General features: G+C 44.5%; 1 protein-coding gene across 2 annotated transcripts; it reads left to right on the top strand.

The window, feature by feature from the left end:
* Positions 1–1,593: 1,593 nt before the first annotated feature.
* Positions 1,594–15,224, top strand: E2F5 (E2F transcription factor 5). 2 transcript variants are annotated; one of them, XM_054167165.1, is made up of 9 exons: positions 1,594–1,829; positions 7,989–8,098; positions 8,750–8,913; positions 9,227–9,268; positions 10,722–10,786; positions 12,166–12,433; positions 13,092–13,190; positions 13,631–13,675; positions 14,952–15,224. In XM_054167165.1, exons 1-9 carry the CDS (start codon positions 1,689–1,691, stop codon positions 15,059–15,061), a joined length of 1,044 nt encoding a protein of 347 aa, XP_054023140.1. In that variant the 5' UTR covers positions 1,594–1,688; the 3' UTR covers positions 15,062–15,224. The 2 variants fall into 2 exon arrangements, with proteins under 2 accessions (XP_054023140.1, XP_054023139.1); XM_054167164.1 differs by having other exon boundaries at positions 13,092–13,292.
* The last annotated feature ends 122 nt before the right edge of the window (positions 15,225–15,346 follow it).

The following is a 15,346-nucleotide window of genomic DNA, read 5'->3' as shown; positions in this document are numbered from 1 at the left end:
TCTGTTGTGTTTATCAAATGTTTCCTTGGGCACTTCTTTTTTGTTTCATTATTTGTCCAAGCTCCACTTTGCGTGAAGTAATTCAATGCTTGGAATCCACCAGGAAAGTAAAAGAACCTACCTCTACCCTAATCCATTATTACTGACTCAGAGTTTTTTCTGCCAGAATTTTCATTCTGAAACTATTTGCTGATTTCATCATAGGGAGTTGGTTGCTGGTTTTAACATAAATTCCTTCTATTCCTTACTTTTTGGCTCAGAAGTCCCATACTGGAATACTTGGCTACCTGCAAGCATTAGTGTCTGGATTGTGTGGGGGGTTTGAGTCTAATTCTGCTTTTGGTGCTGTTTCCCTCTGAGTTCCTTAGACCTTTTTAATAGATATTCCAATTTGTATCTTTATAATGACAAATAAGAATATGGTGTAGGTCAAAGCTGTGCCAGATTTACCCACTCACAAGGATAAATTTCAGCCTGACTGTACTGAAAGATATATAATAAACAGCAAACATTAAAAAGTATATAAACTGAATGTGAACTCTGACCTTGTCAGTGGGAAGGCATGCTCTCCTTCATTAATCACCACAATTAAAATCTTACTCTGTTACTAGGTTCTGCTTTGTTTTCATTTCCAGACAAGATAATGCAGCTGTTTAAATCAATGTTAAATGTGTAATCATTCAGGAATTTCTGTGTTACCCATGACAAGGAAGGAGCAATTTCAAGTCCAGAGAGTCAGTGCACAGGGCAGCAAAAGTAAAAACAAATTGAAAAACAAAACAAAACAACCAAAAAACAATGAGCTATATCTTATACAGAGTAAAAGAGTCAAAGGGGTATTTTAGCAGGCTGCAGGCTGTCAGCCAAGGGAGGAAGGGAGCAGGGGCTCAGTCTGCTTGCTCCTATACATTTGTCTATTGCCTTGACCATGCTATTATGGGTGAGGTACAGGTCCCATGTGCCTGTGTCCCTTCACAATGTGCTCCATCATGTGGGGTACATAAGGTTCTTTTCCCAGCAGCATTTCTTTCTTGAAGTGCATCTCTTGAATGGTAACTGAAAGAAAGCAGTGTACCTGAGTTAAGATTAAGGCCCCGTGTATTTGGACACGGGTGAAAGGGAGTGGGTAAGCATCAGAAAGCCTCTGGGCAGACCGTCACGTGTGTGCCGGTCCGGCCGCAGGAGATGCGAGAACACAGTTTCTGATTAATCCATGTCGTTTGGTGAAATGAGTGACAAGGTGCTACTGTGCAGTGGCAAGGAAGGCTTGCAGGGACGCGCCAGGCACTCGGGCCGCTGCCCGACGGCCCGGTCCTCCCCTCCTCAGGCGGTCTCCTGGCCTGCGCCACCCGTCCCGGGGAAGCCGAAGGGAAAGCCCGTCCCGGCTCGCGCCAGCCAAAAGCAATTGCTGTCCCGCACGCGGCCGCGTCTCCCGCGCCGTACAGTCCCCGCGCCCGGCGCGTCAGCTGCGCCGCAGCCCCGAGGGACCGGCCCGGCCCGGCCCGGCCCGCTCCGCTCAAAAGGGGCAGCCCCCCGCGGCCGAAACATGCCGGTGTCCAGGCAACGGCGGCGTCACTTCCTGCGGCGCCGCCCCTCTCTCCGCAGCCTTCGGGCCGCGGCTCCGTTTCAGGACTCGGCCGTTGCGGCGGTCGCAACACGTGGCGCAGCGGGGTGGTCCCGCTGGCGGCATGGCCGCGGCGGCCGAGGCCGGTGGCGGCAGCGGCAGCAGCAGCAGCAGCAGCCGCCACGAGAAGAGCCTGGGGCTGCTGACCACCAAGTTCGTGTCGCTGCTGCAGGAGGCCAAGGACGGCGTGCTAGACCTCAAAGCGGTGCGAGGGCGGGGCGGGGCGGCGGCGACGACATGGCGGCGGCCTTGCCCGCGGCGCGGGGACTGCTCCCGCGGCCCCTCCGGGCCTCGCCGGCTCCCACGGCCGGGTCGGGTCCCCGCTCCCTCCCTTCCTTCTTCCTTCTTCCTCTTTCCTGCCCTCCCTCCTTTCCCCCGTGGCGGGGGATGGTCCGGCCGCTGATGGGCTGCGGTTGCCAGGTGTGGGCTGTCAGGCCCTGCGGCGGGATAGAACGCTCCTCCAGCTCCTAAGAGCATAAAAACGTAGCTCCACTGGGGGTTTGGGTTGTTTTTACCCTCCTGCTTTGCCCTGGGCTCTGGCTCGGTGTACGGGCCGGTATTTAAACCCGTTTTTCACCCGTCTCCCACGATGTCCTTTTAGCAGAAGAAAGCAGCGTTGACGAACAGAGCCTCGCTTTTGCAGCCCTTTTATTTATATACGAAAAGGATGGGCAATTGTCGGGGCGGGCGGCAAATCCTTGTCATCCGCTTCTGCAGCCGTGAGGCGTTGCGCCGAGGCAGCGGGAGCGCTTCCCCGGTGAAACCGTGAGTCGAGCCCACCTTGCACCGGTTCCTCATGGCAGGAGGTTACTGTCGCAGAAGGGACCCTTGGCATGGTGGCGGCTCCCTGGCTCCCAGCCGCCTGATACCGCGCTAACCCAGGGGCTGCGGCCGTGCTTGGGTCCTCCGGGCTGTCGGGATGCGTGATGTGTCGTGGCAAAAGTGTACTTTGCCTGGCTCGTTGAGGTCTCCACACTTCTGCCGAGGAGTTACAAGTACAGTTATAGGCTGGCGTGGTGCTCTGGTTGCTTGGATTCCTTTCTGGAAAACTGACCCTGTTTGTTGATTGTTCGTGGGCTGCAGGAGGTGAATCGTGTTCTCGGAGGGGTTTTTTTGTGTGCATCCTTGTTGAGGGAGAAAGCGCTTCAGTGATGCTCTTCTCGGTAGTGCAACTTCAGGGAGAACAGGGAGGACACTGATGTGATATTTATTTCTCCTTTACTTATGCTGTGGTCTGGACGAATCGATTAAGTTCTTAGTACTTAACTGCCACTTTCTTTAGTAAAACAGAATCTGTTCGCATCTCTGGGATTGTTGTGCAGTTTAATATCTGTTATGTGCTGTGAGATGTTCCAGGTCAGTTTGAGAAGCAAAATATACTCAATTTGTACAGGCCAGAAAACTTAGTTTAAAGAGGATTAATTTGAATAATAAAGTTGGGCCATGTAGAGGGATGGGAAGATGTTTCTCTTTCTTTCATAGTGAGGAAGGTATCCACCCAGAGGGAATGGAAGGGTTAATAGAGAAAAATAAGTGGGTGTTGCAACTAATCATAGACATTTCTGCTCAAAACCTGTATTAAGAAACTGGTTTCTGAGTTGCAGGATAGCCTTTGTTGGAAGTAAATACTAACTGAAGTGAGTAGATCATTGGTACATTTCATAAATAGTAAGTCAGAGCATATATTTCTGTAACCAGTACTTCTATAAATAAGCCCCAAATCTAAGGAGAAATGAAAACCAGGGTGCACATTATGTCTGTGTGCTTAGGGAACTGAAGAACCAGTGCAGTCCTGAGAGGGAACAGAGCGATCCAAGAAGTGATTCACATGGTGAACATCTTCAGGTGTCTCCCTACCAGCAGATTTGGACTGTCTGATGTTGTGCTGCTTCTGAGTATATCTGTAGCAAAGCCAGCAGTGCCTTATGAGGAAAACACAATTTGCAGACACTAAGCGGACCCCTAGCTTTGTGATTTGTCAATTGAGAATGAAAAGCTGTTCTGTAGGACACTTCCTGGTGAGTTTTTGAGACATTGTGCTTGTGCAGTCTGTAAGAGGATACTCTGGGACGTGTGTTCTGACCTATCACAAAGCTAGTGATGTATCGTCCTATGTGTGAGCACTGTTCCTCACTTTAGGAGCCGAGGGCCCTGTGAGTTCTAAACTCTTTTGGGAAATGCTTTAGCACTGGAATTTTCTCTGATTACGTCTGACAACTTGTGAAATTGAGAATTTCTTTTACTTGGAATTTGAATTGGGCAGTGCTTACTTTAAAATTGAACAGCTGTTCTCCAATAGTTGTATAACTGTCCCTGAATTATGCTGTACGAACAAATCTAGGTATGGAAATAAGCTTAAAACATTAAGGGGTAAGATAGGAGGGAAAGAAAACAGAGTTCCTACATGCGGCAACCCATGAATTGTAGGGAAGAGAGAAAAAGCAAGATGAGTGAATAAGAGAGAAACCACCTGAAATGACTCTCCAGACATGGTGTATTTATTCTCTTCAGCAGCAAGTAGTTGGTTTTGCCTTGGTTTCTTAACTGGGCTCAGTTTCTGGCAGAATGCTGTCTCTGCTGCACCCAAGGTTAAACAGAGGTTCTGATCATCATCAGATGCTCTAAAATCTACTTGTTTGCTCTTACCTTTAGAAATGTATTGTCCAGGAGCAAATATGGACGGCCTTACTCTTGACTTGTTGTACAGGAGAAGGAAAAGTCTCTGTTAAAGGGTAAAGGAATGCAACATTTATGGTGCAGGGATATCCAACACTTTAATGTACAGGTTGCCAAGTCTGCTGCCCAGTTTAAAACTCCCTGTAAACTGGTGATAGTCCTCTTGGGGAGGAGATGTTGTCATCTGCACAGTCCTGAAGATACTTACGACACATGGAGAGCAAGCCAGCGTTGCTGACCGTCCTGCTTTGTTAAGCCTCTCAGTAATGACTCTGCCACAGCACTCTGACAAATTCCTCTGCTCTTCAGCACTCACACAGAGAATGTGCAGCTGATGCTTCCTGCTGCTTTTTGTCAGCTCCCAGGGAGCAAAGGAGTTGTGTGAGAGTGCACCCGAACTCAATTGCCCTTTTTCTGGTCAGTTGTTTTATTTCTGAGCATGATTGCTTGTGTGCTCATGCATGCAGCTGAACCTCTGCTGAACGGTCCATTTTCTGTGTTCCTGAAATTGCACGACCTGTGTGCAACACACTTAAATGTGTTTTTTTTTTGCCCAGTTCAAAACCTGCATGTGAGACACTCATACAGTGTTTGTCTGGGGCACATACTTAAAGTACAAGGAGATACTGAAGGGAATGACTAGAGTGCAGCAGCTTTACATGAAAAAGATTTTTATGAAGGGGCTCCAAATGCAAATAATTCAGAGGAAGGAATGTGGAAACTATGTCTAGTCATGTCAGCAGGGCTGTTGTGGTACAGCCTCTTCCTTGCCTTCCTATATCTGCTTCCACCGTGGACATAGCCTGAGAAATGATGAGTTTTAAATGTATTTTTTACAACAGGGGATTTGTCTTGGGAGGCTCTTCTAATTACTGAAGTCATTAGTGCCTGCTTTGTGTGGAGGAACTGAATACTTGGACTTAATTTCTGAGCAATGTGTCTGCCAGAAGGTGTCACTTGATAACTGCTAGAGTGTCAAGGAGAAATATTTCAGTAGCTTTTTAAAATACCTGTGAAACACCTCTTAACATTTTGAGAAAATACTTAGGTTACAAGGCTAGAACCAAAAAGTTGATGAATGTCTGGATTAAACTTCCCAGACTGGCCTCAGTTTGACTTTGTTGAAATTCTTCTTGTAAGTAGTTGGACTTCAAAAGTGATTGAATTAGGACTAGTTGTACCAAACACATCTGTTGTTGTATCATTCATATTCTGAGTCCCTAACCTGGGGTTCTGGAGCCTGGAGAGCAGCCAGACAGAAAGGGATCTAGGGGTACTGATTGACAGCCAGCTGAACACGAGCCAACAGTGTGCCCAGGTGGCCAACAAGGCAAATGGCATCCTGGCCTGCATCAGGAATAATGTGGCCAGCAGGAGCAGGGAAGTCATTGTGCCCCTGTACTCAGCACTGGTTAGAACTGTGTCCAGTTCTGGGCCCCTCAGTTTAAGAAGGACATTGAGACACTTGAACGTGCCCAGAGAAGGGCAGTGAGGCTGGTGAGGGGCCTTGAGCACAGCCCTATGAGGAGAGGCTGAGTGAGCTGGGATTGTTTAGCTTGGAGAAGAGGAGGCTCAGGGGAGGCCTTATTGCTTTCTACAACTACCTGAAGGGAGGTTGTAGCTGGTAGGGGTTGATCTCTTCTCCCAGGTGACTGGTACCAGAACAAGAGGACACAGTCTCAAGCTGCACCAGGGAGGTTTAGGCTGGATGTTAGGAAGAAGCTCCTCACAGAGGGAGTTATTAGCTATAAGAATGGGAGGTGGTTGAGTCACTGTCCCTGGAGGTGTTCAAAAAGGGATTGGATGTAGCACTGGAAGCCATGGTTTGGTAGTCCTGAGGTCTTGGGTGACAGGTTGGACTTGATGATCTTTGAGGTCTTCTCCAACCTTACCGATTCTATGGTTTGCAGCAGTGGTGAATCTCCACTAGTGCTGTCAGTGGCAGCTATCATGTGCTGCCTGTTCCTTGCAAAAGAGACAGCTTGTAAAAAAATCTGCCTCTGAAGACTGAAATGTACAGGGTCTTGGTTAAACATTGCACCGTCAATTTTGTCACTTCTCAGATTTTGAAGGCTTCTCTTACAACTGTTCTAACCTATGTGTATGCATACAGCAAAACCAGCAGGTTAAGACAGCAGGTACATACCTACTGGTACAAGTGATTGTAGAGCCTGTTGCCTTGGAGGCAACCAAAGTGTGCATGGTATTTGTGTTTATATGTGGTTTGTTTTGTTGGATGGGGAAGAATTAGAGACTGCTACAGATGACCATACTAAAGATGAGTGTTGATAATGATACTGGTAAAAACACTGTTCAGTAGGTACCTTACTGTCAGGGACAAAGAGCTGTGTTTATACTTCATGGCTATAAGAGGGAGAGGGTTTAATCTCTCTTTTTCTTTATTGTTTTTTTTTCCTTTTAATTTTGATTTTAGCAAAAAAACCCCAACCTAAATTAAAATGGTATTACTAAGTTCTAGTAATTAACTTTCTAATAGGAAAATGTAATTTCTTTGGAAGATTAGTGAGTTTGTTTATGGTTAAGAAAGCACCATAAAAGGAGTTTTATAGGCTTTGCTATTAAATGGATTTGGCTTTCCATCCTATTTGTGTTTGTCTCAGGTTGTACTCTTTACATGGAGTGCTTTACTGAAGGCATTAATTTAATAGGTTGTTGGAGAAAAGGAAATAAATCATTATGTTCCTAAAGTGGAATTTAGTTGGCTTTACACACTAGTTCAGATTTGGGGTGCAGAAGTCTTTGACTTTATTCTCTTTATTTTTCTTCCGCTTTTTTTTTCCTTTTAATCTGTTTAATACACATAATGCCTTGGAATCATTGTATCTGAGTGCAGAGTAGTTACAGAGTCTTTGCTTTCTCTCCTTTTTGCCTAATTTGTTGAGCTTGGGCTGCTTTACAGCATCAAAAGGCTGAGGGTATGGAAGGCACCACTAGCACAAATTTGCTTATTTTATCTTAAGTCTTTGCAGCAGGTACTTAAAAGTCTCCATGGAGGGAGTTACAGCATGAAGCAGACTGCTTCCTGTGCCTGACACCACTTTGTGTTGTGTGATGAGCAGCGGCAGCTTACAGACACACACAGAGCCTAGCTAGCTGTCATGTAAAAGTGATGGTGTGACAGTGGTGAGCAACCCTGTGAGCTGTACCAGGGTCCTGGGGTCTGGGAAATGGGTCTTGGTACTCAGTGTGGCAGATTGAGCAAGCCAGGTACTCTGAGTGGATTCCTGCAGTGAAATGTTAAGTGGACAATACTGGGCTGAAGTCTTTCAGCTCTCCTGGAGTCGACCTTGTGTACTCCAGCACAGTTTAATCCAAACAAAGACTGCAGTACCTTGAACATCAACAGAAGGAATAACAAACAGTACATCACTGGCTTCAGAAGCTTGCTCCATTGTGGGACATTGCTATCTGCCTTCCCTGCAGCAAGTGTGAACTCTCGGGAAGGGAGGCCTGCTGGCCCTCAGCGAGGTGACTCTTCTCAGCATGCTTTGTAGCCATATATGCAGGTGCTGAACTTTTGAACTGATGATTGAGCTTCTGGATCTTGAGGAGCTGAAGCTTCTCCCTTCAGAATGACATTAGCTGGCATTTTTCCAGGGGAATGTCTTTAACTGTCTTTTGCCCTCGGTGTGCAAGTTGCTGATATTCATTGTTCTTCCCTTGGCAGGCTGCTGATACCCTGGCTGTGAGGCAAAAGAGAAGGATCTATGATATCACCAACGTTTTGGAGGGGATCGATCTCATTGAGAAGAAGTCAAAAAACAGCATTCAGTGGAAGTAAGCCATGTCAATTATGCAAATTTTCATGTGCTCAAGAGCAACAAAAGTTGCCTCTTTGAACTTCTCCTGACTAGATATGACTTGGTAAAATTAATATTACAGTTATCAATGACCAATACTGCATTTTAGAATTACAGGAAAGTTGCAAAATGAACTTTGTCATCCTTTTGACTTGCATCTCTGATAAACAGAGTCACAGCTAAAGCATACAGGAGAGAAGTTATCAGAAAACTCATAGTGCTACTTTATAACTAGCATTTATAGTTGAAAACTTATTCTAGGTGAATTTGGGAAGGGATGCAATACCTCCTTACCCTGTTGTAGACTGTACCTATTTTCTCTGAGGTCACGAAAGGCAAAAGCTCAAGCTAAAAGTTAGCAGGGAAGGAGAAAGGGTCTGTAAACCACTCCAGTGCAGGAAAAACAAACAAACCTACATTCCAAAAGAAAATACATTTTGGTAGAGGGGAATTCCATCTGAAGTATAAATTTTCTCTTTATTTGGTTCAAACAATGATGGGAGGGTAAAACCTTATTACCACCTTATTCAAAATTAGTGGATTTTCAGAATATTGAAAATAGTCTGAAGTTATCTGTGCATTTGCTTTAGATTTTCACTTGTTTCATGAACCTTTGTACCTTTTTAAGAGGAGTAGGTGCTGGTTGCAATACAAAAGAAGTCATAGACAGGCTGAGATATCTAGAAGCTGAAATTGAAGATCTAGAGCTAAAAGAAAAAGAACTGGATCAGCAGAAACTGTGGCTTCAACAAAGTATCAAGAATGTCATGGATGACTCTACAAACCACCAATATCCTTTTAAATTAATTGTCTGCATCTTGGCAGTAGATGTAAAGCAGGAGTTAGTGTGGGTAATGGATGAAGCACAGTGTAGTCCATTTTATCCACAATCAGGGAAAAGCAAATATTTTGTTCTGATTTTTGGTTCCAACCAAAAGAAAATACGAATGTTGGTTACGTTACTACTGTGATTGTATGGTTGATAACCTGAAAGGAATTTAGCATGCATATACATGACAGTAATTTTTAACTACTAGTTAAAACATAAGTTTAAATATCAATTGCATGTTGCTTTAAGAAATATATTCCTTGACATCAATTACATTTTCATATGTCACCCATGAAGATATCTGCAACTGCTTCAATGGTAAGTTGCTTCTAGGCTTCAAGTCTCAATCCCCTTCAAGTGAGGGATTTACTGATCTTCCTTTTGAAAACCAACATGCTAACTAACCTCTCTCTTTTTCCCCCTGCAAGTATTTTCAATCCAGAAGTATTCAGTAGTGATCAGTACTAAGTAGATGTCTCTCATATGTTCATGGCTAGCAAGTTTTGGTGTTCTGTAGTTGTAGTCACAGATTGTACAGAATGGAAACTCAGCTGGTTTTGGAGTACTGTTTTCAGATGGGGTTTTATTGTAATCATACTTTGCAGCAGCTTGCCTCTGGCTGTTAGTGGAAACGGGGATAGGATATGTTGGCCCAACCCATCAGAAAGACCAGAGAGGTCCAAATTTCATAACATTTTCTGGTGGCATCTGTGGCCTGAGGGGGATGCTAATGATGCTGTATATGAATGGAGTCAGCTGAAGTTCAAAGATGGGGCACTGAGACTAAACAAAAAAAAGATTCCTTTTGTTCAGGAGGTTTGAAGGAACTGCCAAGAATTGCAGGCAGAAGTTTCTTCCCTTGACATCCTCTCCTGATCCTGGGGAACGAACACAAGGGAAGATTGTTGCTTATCCTCTAGCTACACTCACGACCATCTTTCTTTTTTGCCATAAGGAAGCTTGGGTTTGGTTTGGAATAAAAATGGAAGATTAGAGAACAACTATGATGTTTAACAAGGCTGAGCTCTTCCTAAAAAGTTTTCACAAGATGTAAAGCACCTAGTATACCAGTCACAATAGTACCTCATGTATGAATACAGAATTAACCAGGTATGTGTCCCTTAGGAGGCAGAGAGAAGGATTATCCCAGGTGTGGACAAAGGGGGAAATGATGTGCAGGTAGGTGAATGAGCTGCAGTGTAAGGCAGGTTGTGCCAGTGGTGTAGATGTAGTTGTGATCTTCTGACTTTGACCAATGTATTTTAGTGCACGTAGCAAGTCCTGGCGGAGTCTGATAGCCAGCTGTTACATCCCAGCTGGAGCTGTGAGCTTAGACACTTGGAAGTGCTGGCACTGAGGATGATCCAATGATCTTCCTTCTGTTAAACCTCCTGTACTACCACCATTCTTCAAAGCCATAAAATGAGCTGGGCCAGAGAGCTGGTTTAGCTGAAAAAGAAACTTGTTAAATATTTTCACCTCACATTAACCTGTACTGCTAGGAGTCTGGGGGACAGTAACAGACAGGTAAAGGAAGTGGTAAATCTTGTACTGCTCTGACAAAAGATTATTGCAACAGAGTATTGGAATTCTGTGATACACTTGGATCTTGCAGGGACTGTGCAAGTCCCACCACAAGTTTATTTGTGCCAGAACAATGCAGTGTTTTAAGTGGCCTTAGAGAATTGCTGTACCATTTGAGTGGATACCATGCAAGACTTCAGAAAAATATGCACACTTAACACTGTCTTAAAAATTGCTATTTAACCAGGAGACACACTTCTAGCAATTCAAGCACCTTGTGGTACACAGTTAGAAGTACCTATACCCGAAATGGTATGTACTGCTTCTTGTTTACCTGAGTGTTGTAGAGGGAGCGTGGAAATGGAGACCTACATTAGTGGAGGATTTATCTCTCTATCTGTGTGTAAGAAATAAACAGATGGTTTCAACTGAGAAGGGAGAGGCTGGGTGGGAAGAAGTGGATTTTGTTCACCTAAATAGACTAATGGTAACTCTCCTTTTCTGTTAAAAAGATAGAATGGTGGGTTTCCTTGCCCTCTCTTCTCCCTTGCTTTTAAATATTGCAGCTTTCCAAATCAGGTATCATTGTCATGAATTTCCTTGGAAACTTACTAGCAGTGACTTTCACATGTCAAATTTCTAGGTTGTATTTTAAAAACAGATCTCTTCTTATGAAACCTTTTTGATTTAATGACAGGTTTAGTTTAGATGTAGTTTTAGTCTCATGGTATGAGACTGGACAGAGAAATGGACTGCAGTCTTGCTTTATCAAAGGCTTAAATGGACAAGATCAAAAGGAGGAGGCCAAATTTCTTAACCTCTGACCATCTTCAGTTTGTAGTTGGTTGGTTGGTTTTTTGTTGTTGGTTGGTTTTTGTTTGGGTTGGGGTTTTTGTTGCAGTGCCCTTTATTTTTAGAAAAGGTTTCGATAGTTGGGAGAGAGCCCTGCATGAAGCGTGATACTTTTGTAGAAGGCAGAAGTTCACCTGAAAATTTGCACAAGCTATCTTTAGTGAGATTAAGCACAGCCCAGTATCTTAGGAGCATCCAAAGAGAGAACCACAAAGCCTGTCAGTGTCTTTCTCTGGATCTGCTGGAGCCAGTTCAGGCAGTGGTGAGGTTCATTGTGGGACCAAGCTGCGATGTTTTTTTGGCTTTTTCCCTCAAGGACTAAACCAGCTGATCTTTAGTCTTCATCACATTCACATTGGATGTTTTTCCTTTAGTTCCCCTTCCTCAAAGCTCCTGTGCCACTTTTTCTCATTTTTTTTTTCTAGAACATACTGAAAACCTATTTGTTCCATTAGCCACTGTGGACCTAGCAGTCTCATTGAGATTCTGCTACAGGAAGCCAGCCCTAGCTGCATTGCTTAAGTAATTTACCAAAAGAAGGCAAATCAGCTGAGAAGTTGTTTCTGTTGACTCATGATCTTGTGTTTACACAGTCTAGGTGAGATCCAAATGTTTTTGGACGCTTGGTCCCAACTAAAGCTGCATTTAAAAGGAAGAAATATACAGAAATTCTTATTTATCGTTGTTGTTACTGTTGGGATGCAGCCCTTGGGTAGGTCTCATGTAACCTGAATTCAAGAGTTAGTTGTTACTTTCTTTGGGAAATATCTCTGCAGTTCCTGTTATATTCTGTGAAGTTCTCAAGGAACAGTAATGTTCATGGTATACCACCTTTACAGGGACAGAATGGACAGAAGAAATACCAGATCAATCTTAAAAGTAGTTCAGGACCTATCCATGTGCTGCTTATTAATAAGGAATCAAGCTCCTCCAAGCCCATGGTGTTTCCAGTTCCTCCACCTGATGACCTTGCACAGCCCCCATCTCAACCTGCAGCTGCATCAACTCCCCTTAAACCTGCTACAGCTCCTCAGAGTCCACCAGAGGAACACGATCTGAACCAAGGACACGAGTTACCACAAACATCAGATGCAGACACAACATCGGGTGGGTCCAGGGTTTTTCCTGCTTCAGGTGGGTGGGGGAGGAAGGGAACTGGAGGGAAAGAAGAAACTGTTAGAAAAGGTGGTAGATAAGGGTGAAAAATTTGCATAGCATAGCAACTGTCTGTGAAGAAAGTATCCCAAGGTCTTACTAACAGCTCTCAGGATGTTACAGAGGAGCCTCCTCCTCTTCTGTCTGGTGAAACAGAGTCTTCCCTCGTAGCTTATCATCTTATACCAAACAGGTGTTGGCTGTGATCCTGTTAATTATTCTGAGGTGCTTCTCCAGAATGCAGGCTGGGACGGAACTGCCAACTTCCAAGGGAGGATATGATTTGAACATGTACCTTTTAATGAGACAGATTATACAGGCACCAGTTCCAGCTGTTGTGTCTCAAGGTCACTTACCTTCTTCCACATAGCCACAGTGAGAGACTGCCTAAATATCAGGTATTTTTTTCATAATAATAGTAGGGTAGTAGGGAAAGATTTAAGAAAATGCTGTCAGTGTTAGACTGTGTTTCTAAGGCTGCTGATTGCATTGTGCCTGTGACTTTGGGAGGGGAGACTCCTCTCGCCTCATCCCAGACACTGGCCAAGTTCTCCTCAAAAGACAACACTGAATGCAGGCGTTTTGTGTAATGAGACTTCTGTTCTTGCAGAGGGCTGTGTGCAGCAGAGCAGTACCACCTCAGCAGCTCCTTACTCCAGCCTTCCAGAGCCTGTGCTGTACCCCAGCCTTGCAGGGGATGTCGCCCAAGGTACAAGTAGCTCCAACGACTACCAGGGCTTGCTGCCCCTGGATGTTAACTGTATTCTCAAGCCAAACTCATTCGACATAGCCAAGATGGAGGAGCCCACAGGTAGGAAGCAGTAGTTACTGTTGAGAAGTTTTTGAGTTCCCCAAGCCCTCCTTTGTAATAAGGCTTGTGTAGCACAGAGGGAACAGCAGACCTCTCTTTCTCTCTCAATTAAGCCACTGAGACGGCTCCAAGCAGCAAAATCATTTTGAGCACCAAATTAGCCTCACACTGTACGTGGCCCTAGGGTTACAAGGGATCAGTGGGTGAAATGTATCAGTAAACTCCAGGGGACAAAGATTCATCTACATTATATATACACAGTGTATTAATCCCCTGCAGCAGCTGGTCTGTGCTGGGGCTGTGTAACACAGACATGGACACGTGACTGTCTTTCACAGGGAACATCGGTGGGGATATCATTGATGAGCTCATGTCTTCTGACGGTGAGTATTTGGCATCTTTTCTAATAACCTCAAGTAGCAGCATGGGTTTTGTGTGAACAGCACTCTTGGCAGTTGTCTGGTAAATCTGATGCCAAGGGTCAGTATGAAACTAATTCTTTCCCCTGCACTTGCCTCCATCTTTGTCATTCCTGTCTTTGCTCCCCTTTCCATTCCCTGCAAGTTTGACTTAACAATCAAAATGTGAAAGCCTTAATCCATCCTTACATGCATGAGTAACACAGCACCCCATAATTCAGGAACAAATAAAGAACAGGCTGATGAGTGAAGTGCTGCCTTGGGCGGGTAGAAAATAACCTGGTTTAATTCTGCTCCGCCTCCAGCTTCCTGCAGGAGCTTTGAGTAAACATTTCAGACCTCTGCAATGCAGACTGGGCAGCCATGCTACACTGACAGAACAGAAATGCCACCCATTTCTGCTCTTGCACCCCATGGGCCATATGAGTGCAGACCTAAACCACGCTTACTAAGTTATGTTCCCTGCTGTGCCACTCTGTCACTGAAGCACCAAGAGGTGAACTCAGCTGGTATTGTTCCTCTTGCCCTGTAGACATACTGCTGTGAGCAGCCTGTGCCAATTACCTGCCTTTCAAGCAGACAACCTCAGGGCTTATCCAGCAAGCATGATGTAGTTAAGAGATCTGAGGGGTAAGGCAGGATGATGTGGGTATGCCAGTACATGGCTAAAATGGAAAGAACAGAGCAGGGGCAGCATGCTCAGCTCTGCTGCACTAGGTGAGCGTTCCTGAGGTGCAGCAGGGGGGCTGAGGCTTCTCTTCTTGCATTCTTTCCCCAAAGACAGCTTCAAGTGCACACAGAAACTGCTAGCTTCCATGTTTAATATGTAGGGATAATGGCATCTTCCTTACTTTAAGTGTTAACTATTTGAAGGCTGACACTTGTGATGCTGCAAGAACACAAAACAATTATAAACAATCTTTCTCATGGAAGTTTCAAAAGCTGCTCAGGAGCTCCTTTGCTATGGAAGGACAAATTCAGTCTGTATTCCACAGCTGGCACTCCATTCCAGCAAATTCTCTTGAGAGGGGGAAAAAGGTGTAGACATGGCACTTCCTGCCTTAAATTGAAGGCAATGCACATATCCCCAGCAGGTTCCTAGCATGCTTGTCAGATTGAGACTCTTTAAATGACTAAAACTAACCCTGATAGTCGTGGCAACAAACATAATGAATTATGAGACAGGGCTGATATTCCACAAGTTTTTTTTAATTGAAACTAAACTATTCCTGCTTTACAGTTTTCCCTCTCTTACGACTCTCTCCTACTCCCGGAGATGACTACAACTTTAACCTGGATGATAATGAAGGAGTCTGTGATCTCTTTGATGTGCAGATACTAAATTATTAGATATTGTGTCAACCAGACTACTTATCTACCTCTAACTATAACATTCTAGACTTCTTCATAACCTAAGTATTTGAATAATGAATGTATAACTTCTTAGTTCACTGACTCTGGGAGTGTATTTCCTTTTGCTTCCTTTACTTCACAAAACAAATTCAACAACCAGAAGGGGGGAAAAAAAAAAAAGGGCTTCTAGGAAAAAATTCTGGCATGTTTTTCTCACCAGAGTGTTACCTGTGTAATCCAGTTCTTTGGAGTTTTCTGAAGTAAGAAAAGTGAAACTGCTTT

The sequence above is a fragment of the Dryobates pubescens genome, chromosome 14 (genome assembly GCF_014839835.1).
Source record: "Dryobates pubescens isolate bDryPub1 chromosome 14, bDryPub1.pri, whole genome shotgun sequence".
Taxonomy (NCBI): domain Eukaryota; kingdom Metazoa; phylum Chordata; class Aves; order Piciformes; family Picidae; genus Dryobates; species Dryobates pubescens.
Note: the sequence above shows the minus strand (reverse complement) of the source record. Positions and strands in the feature narration are given on the sequence as shown.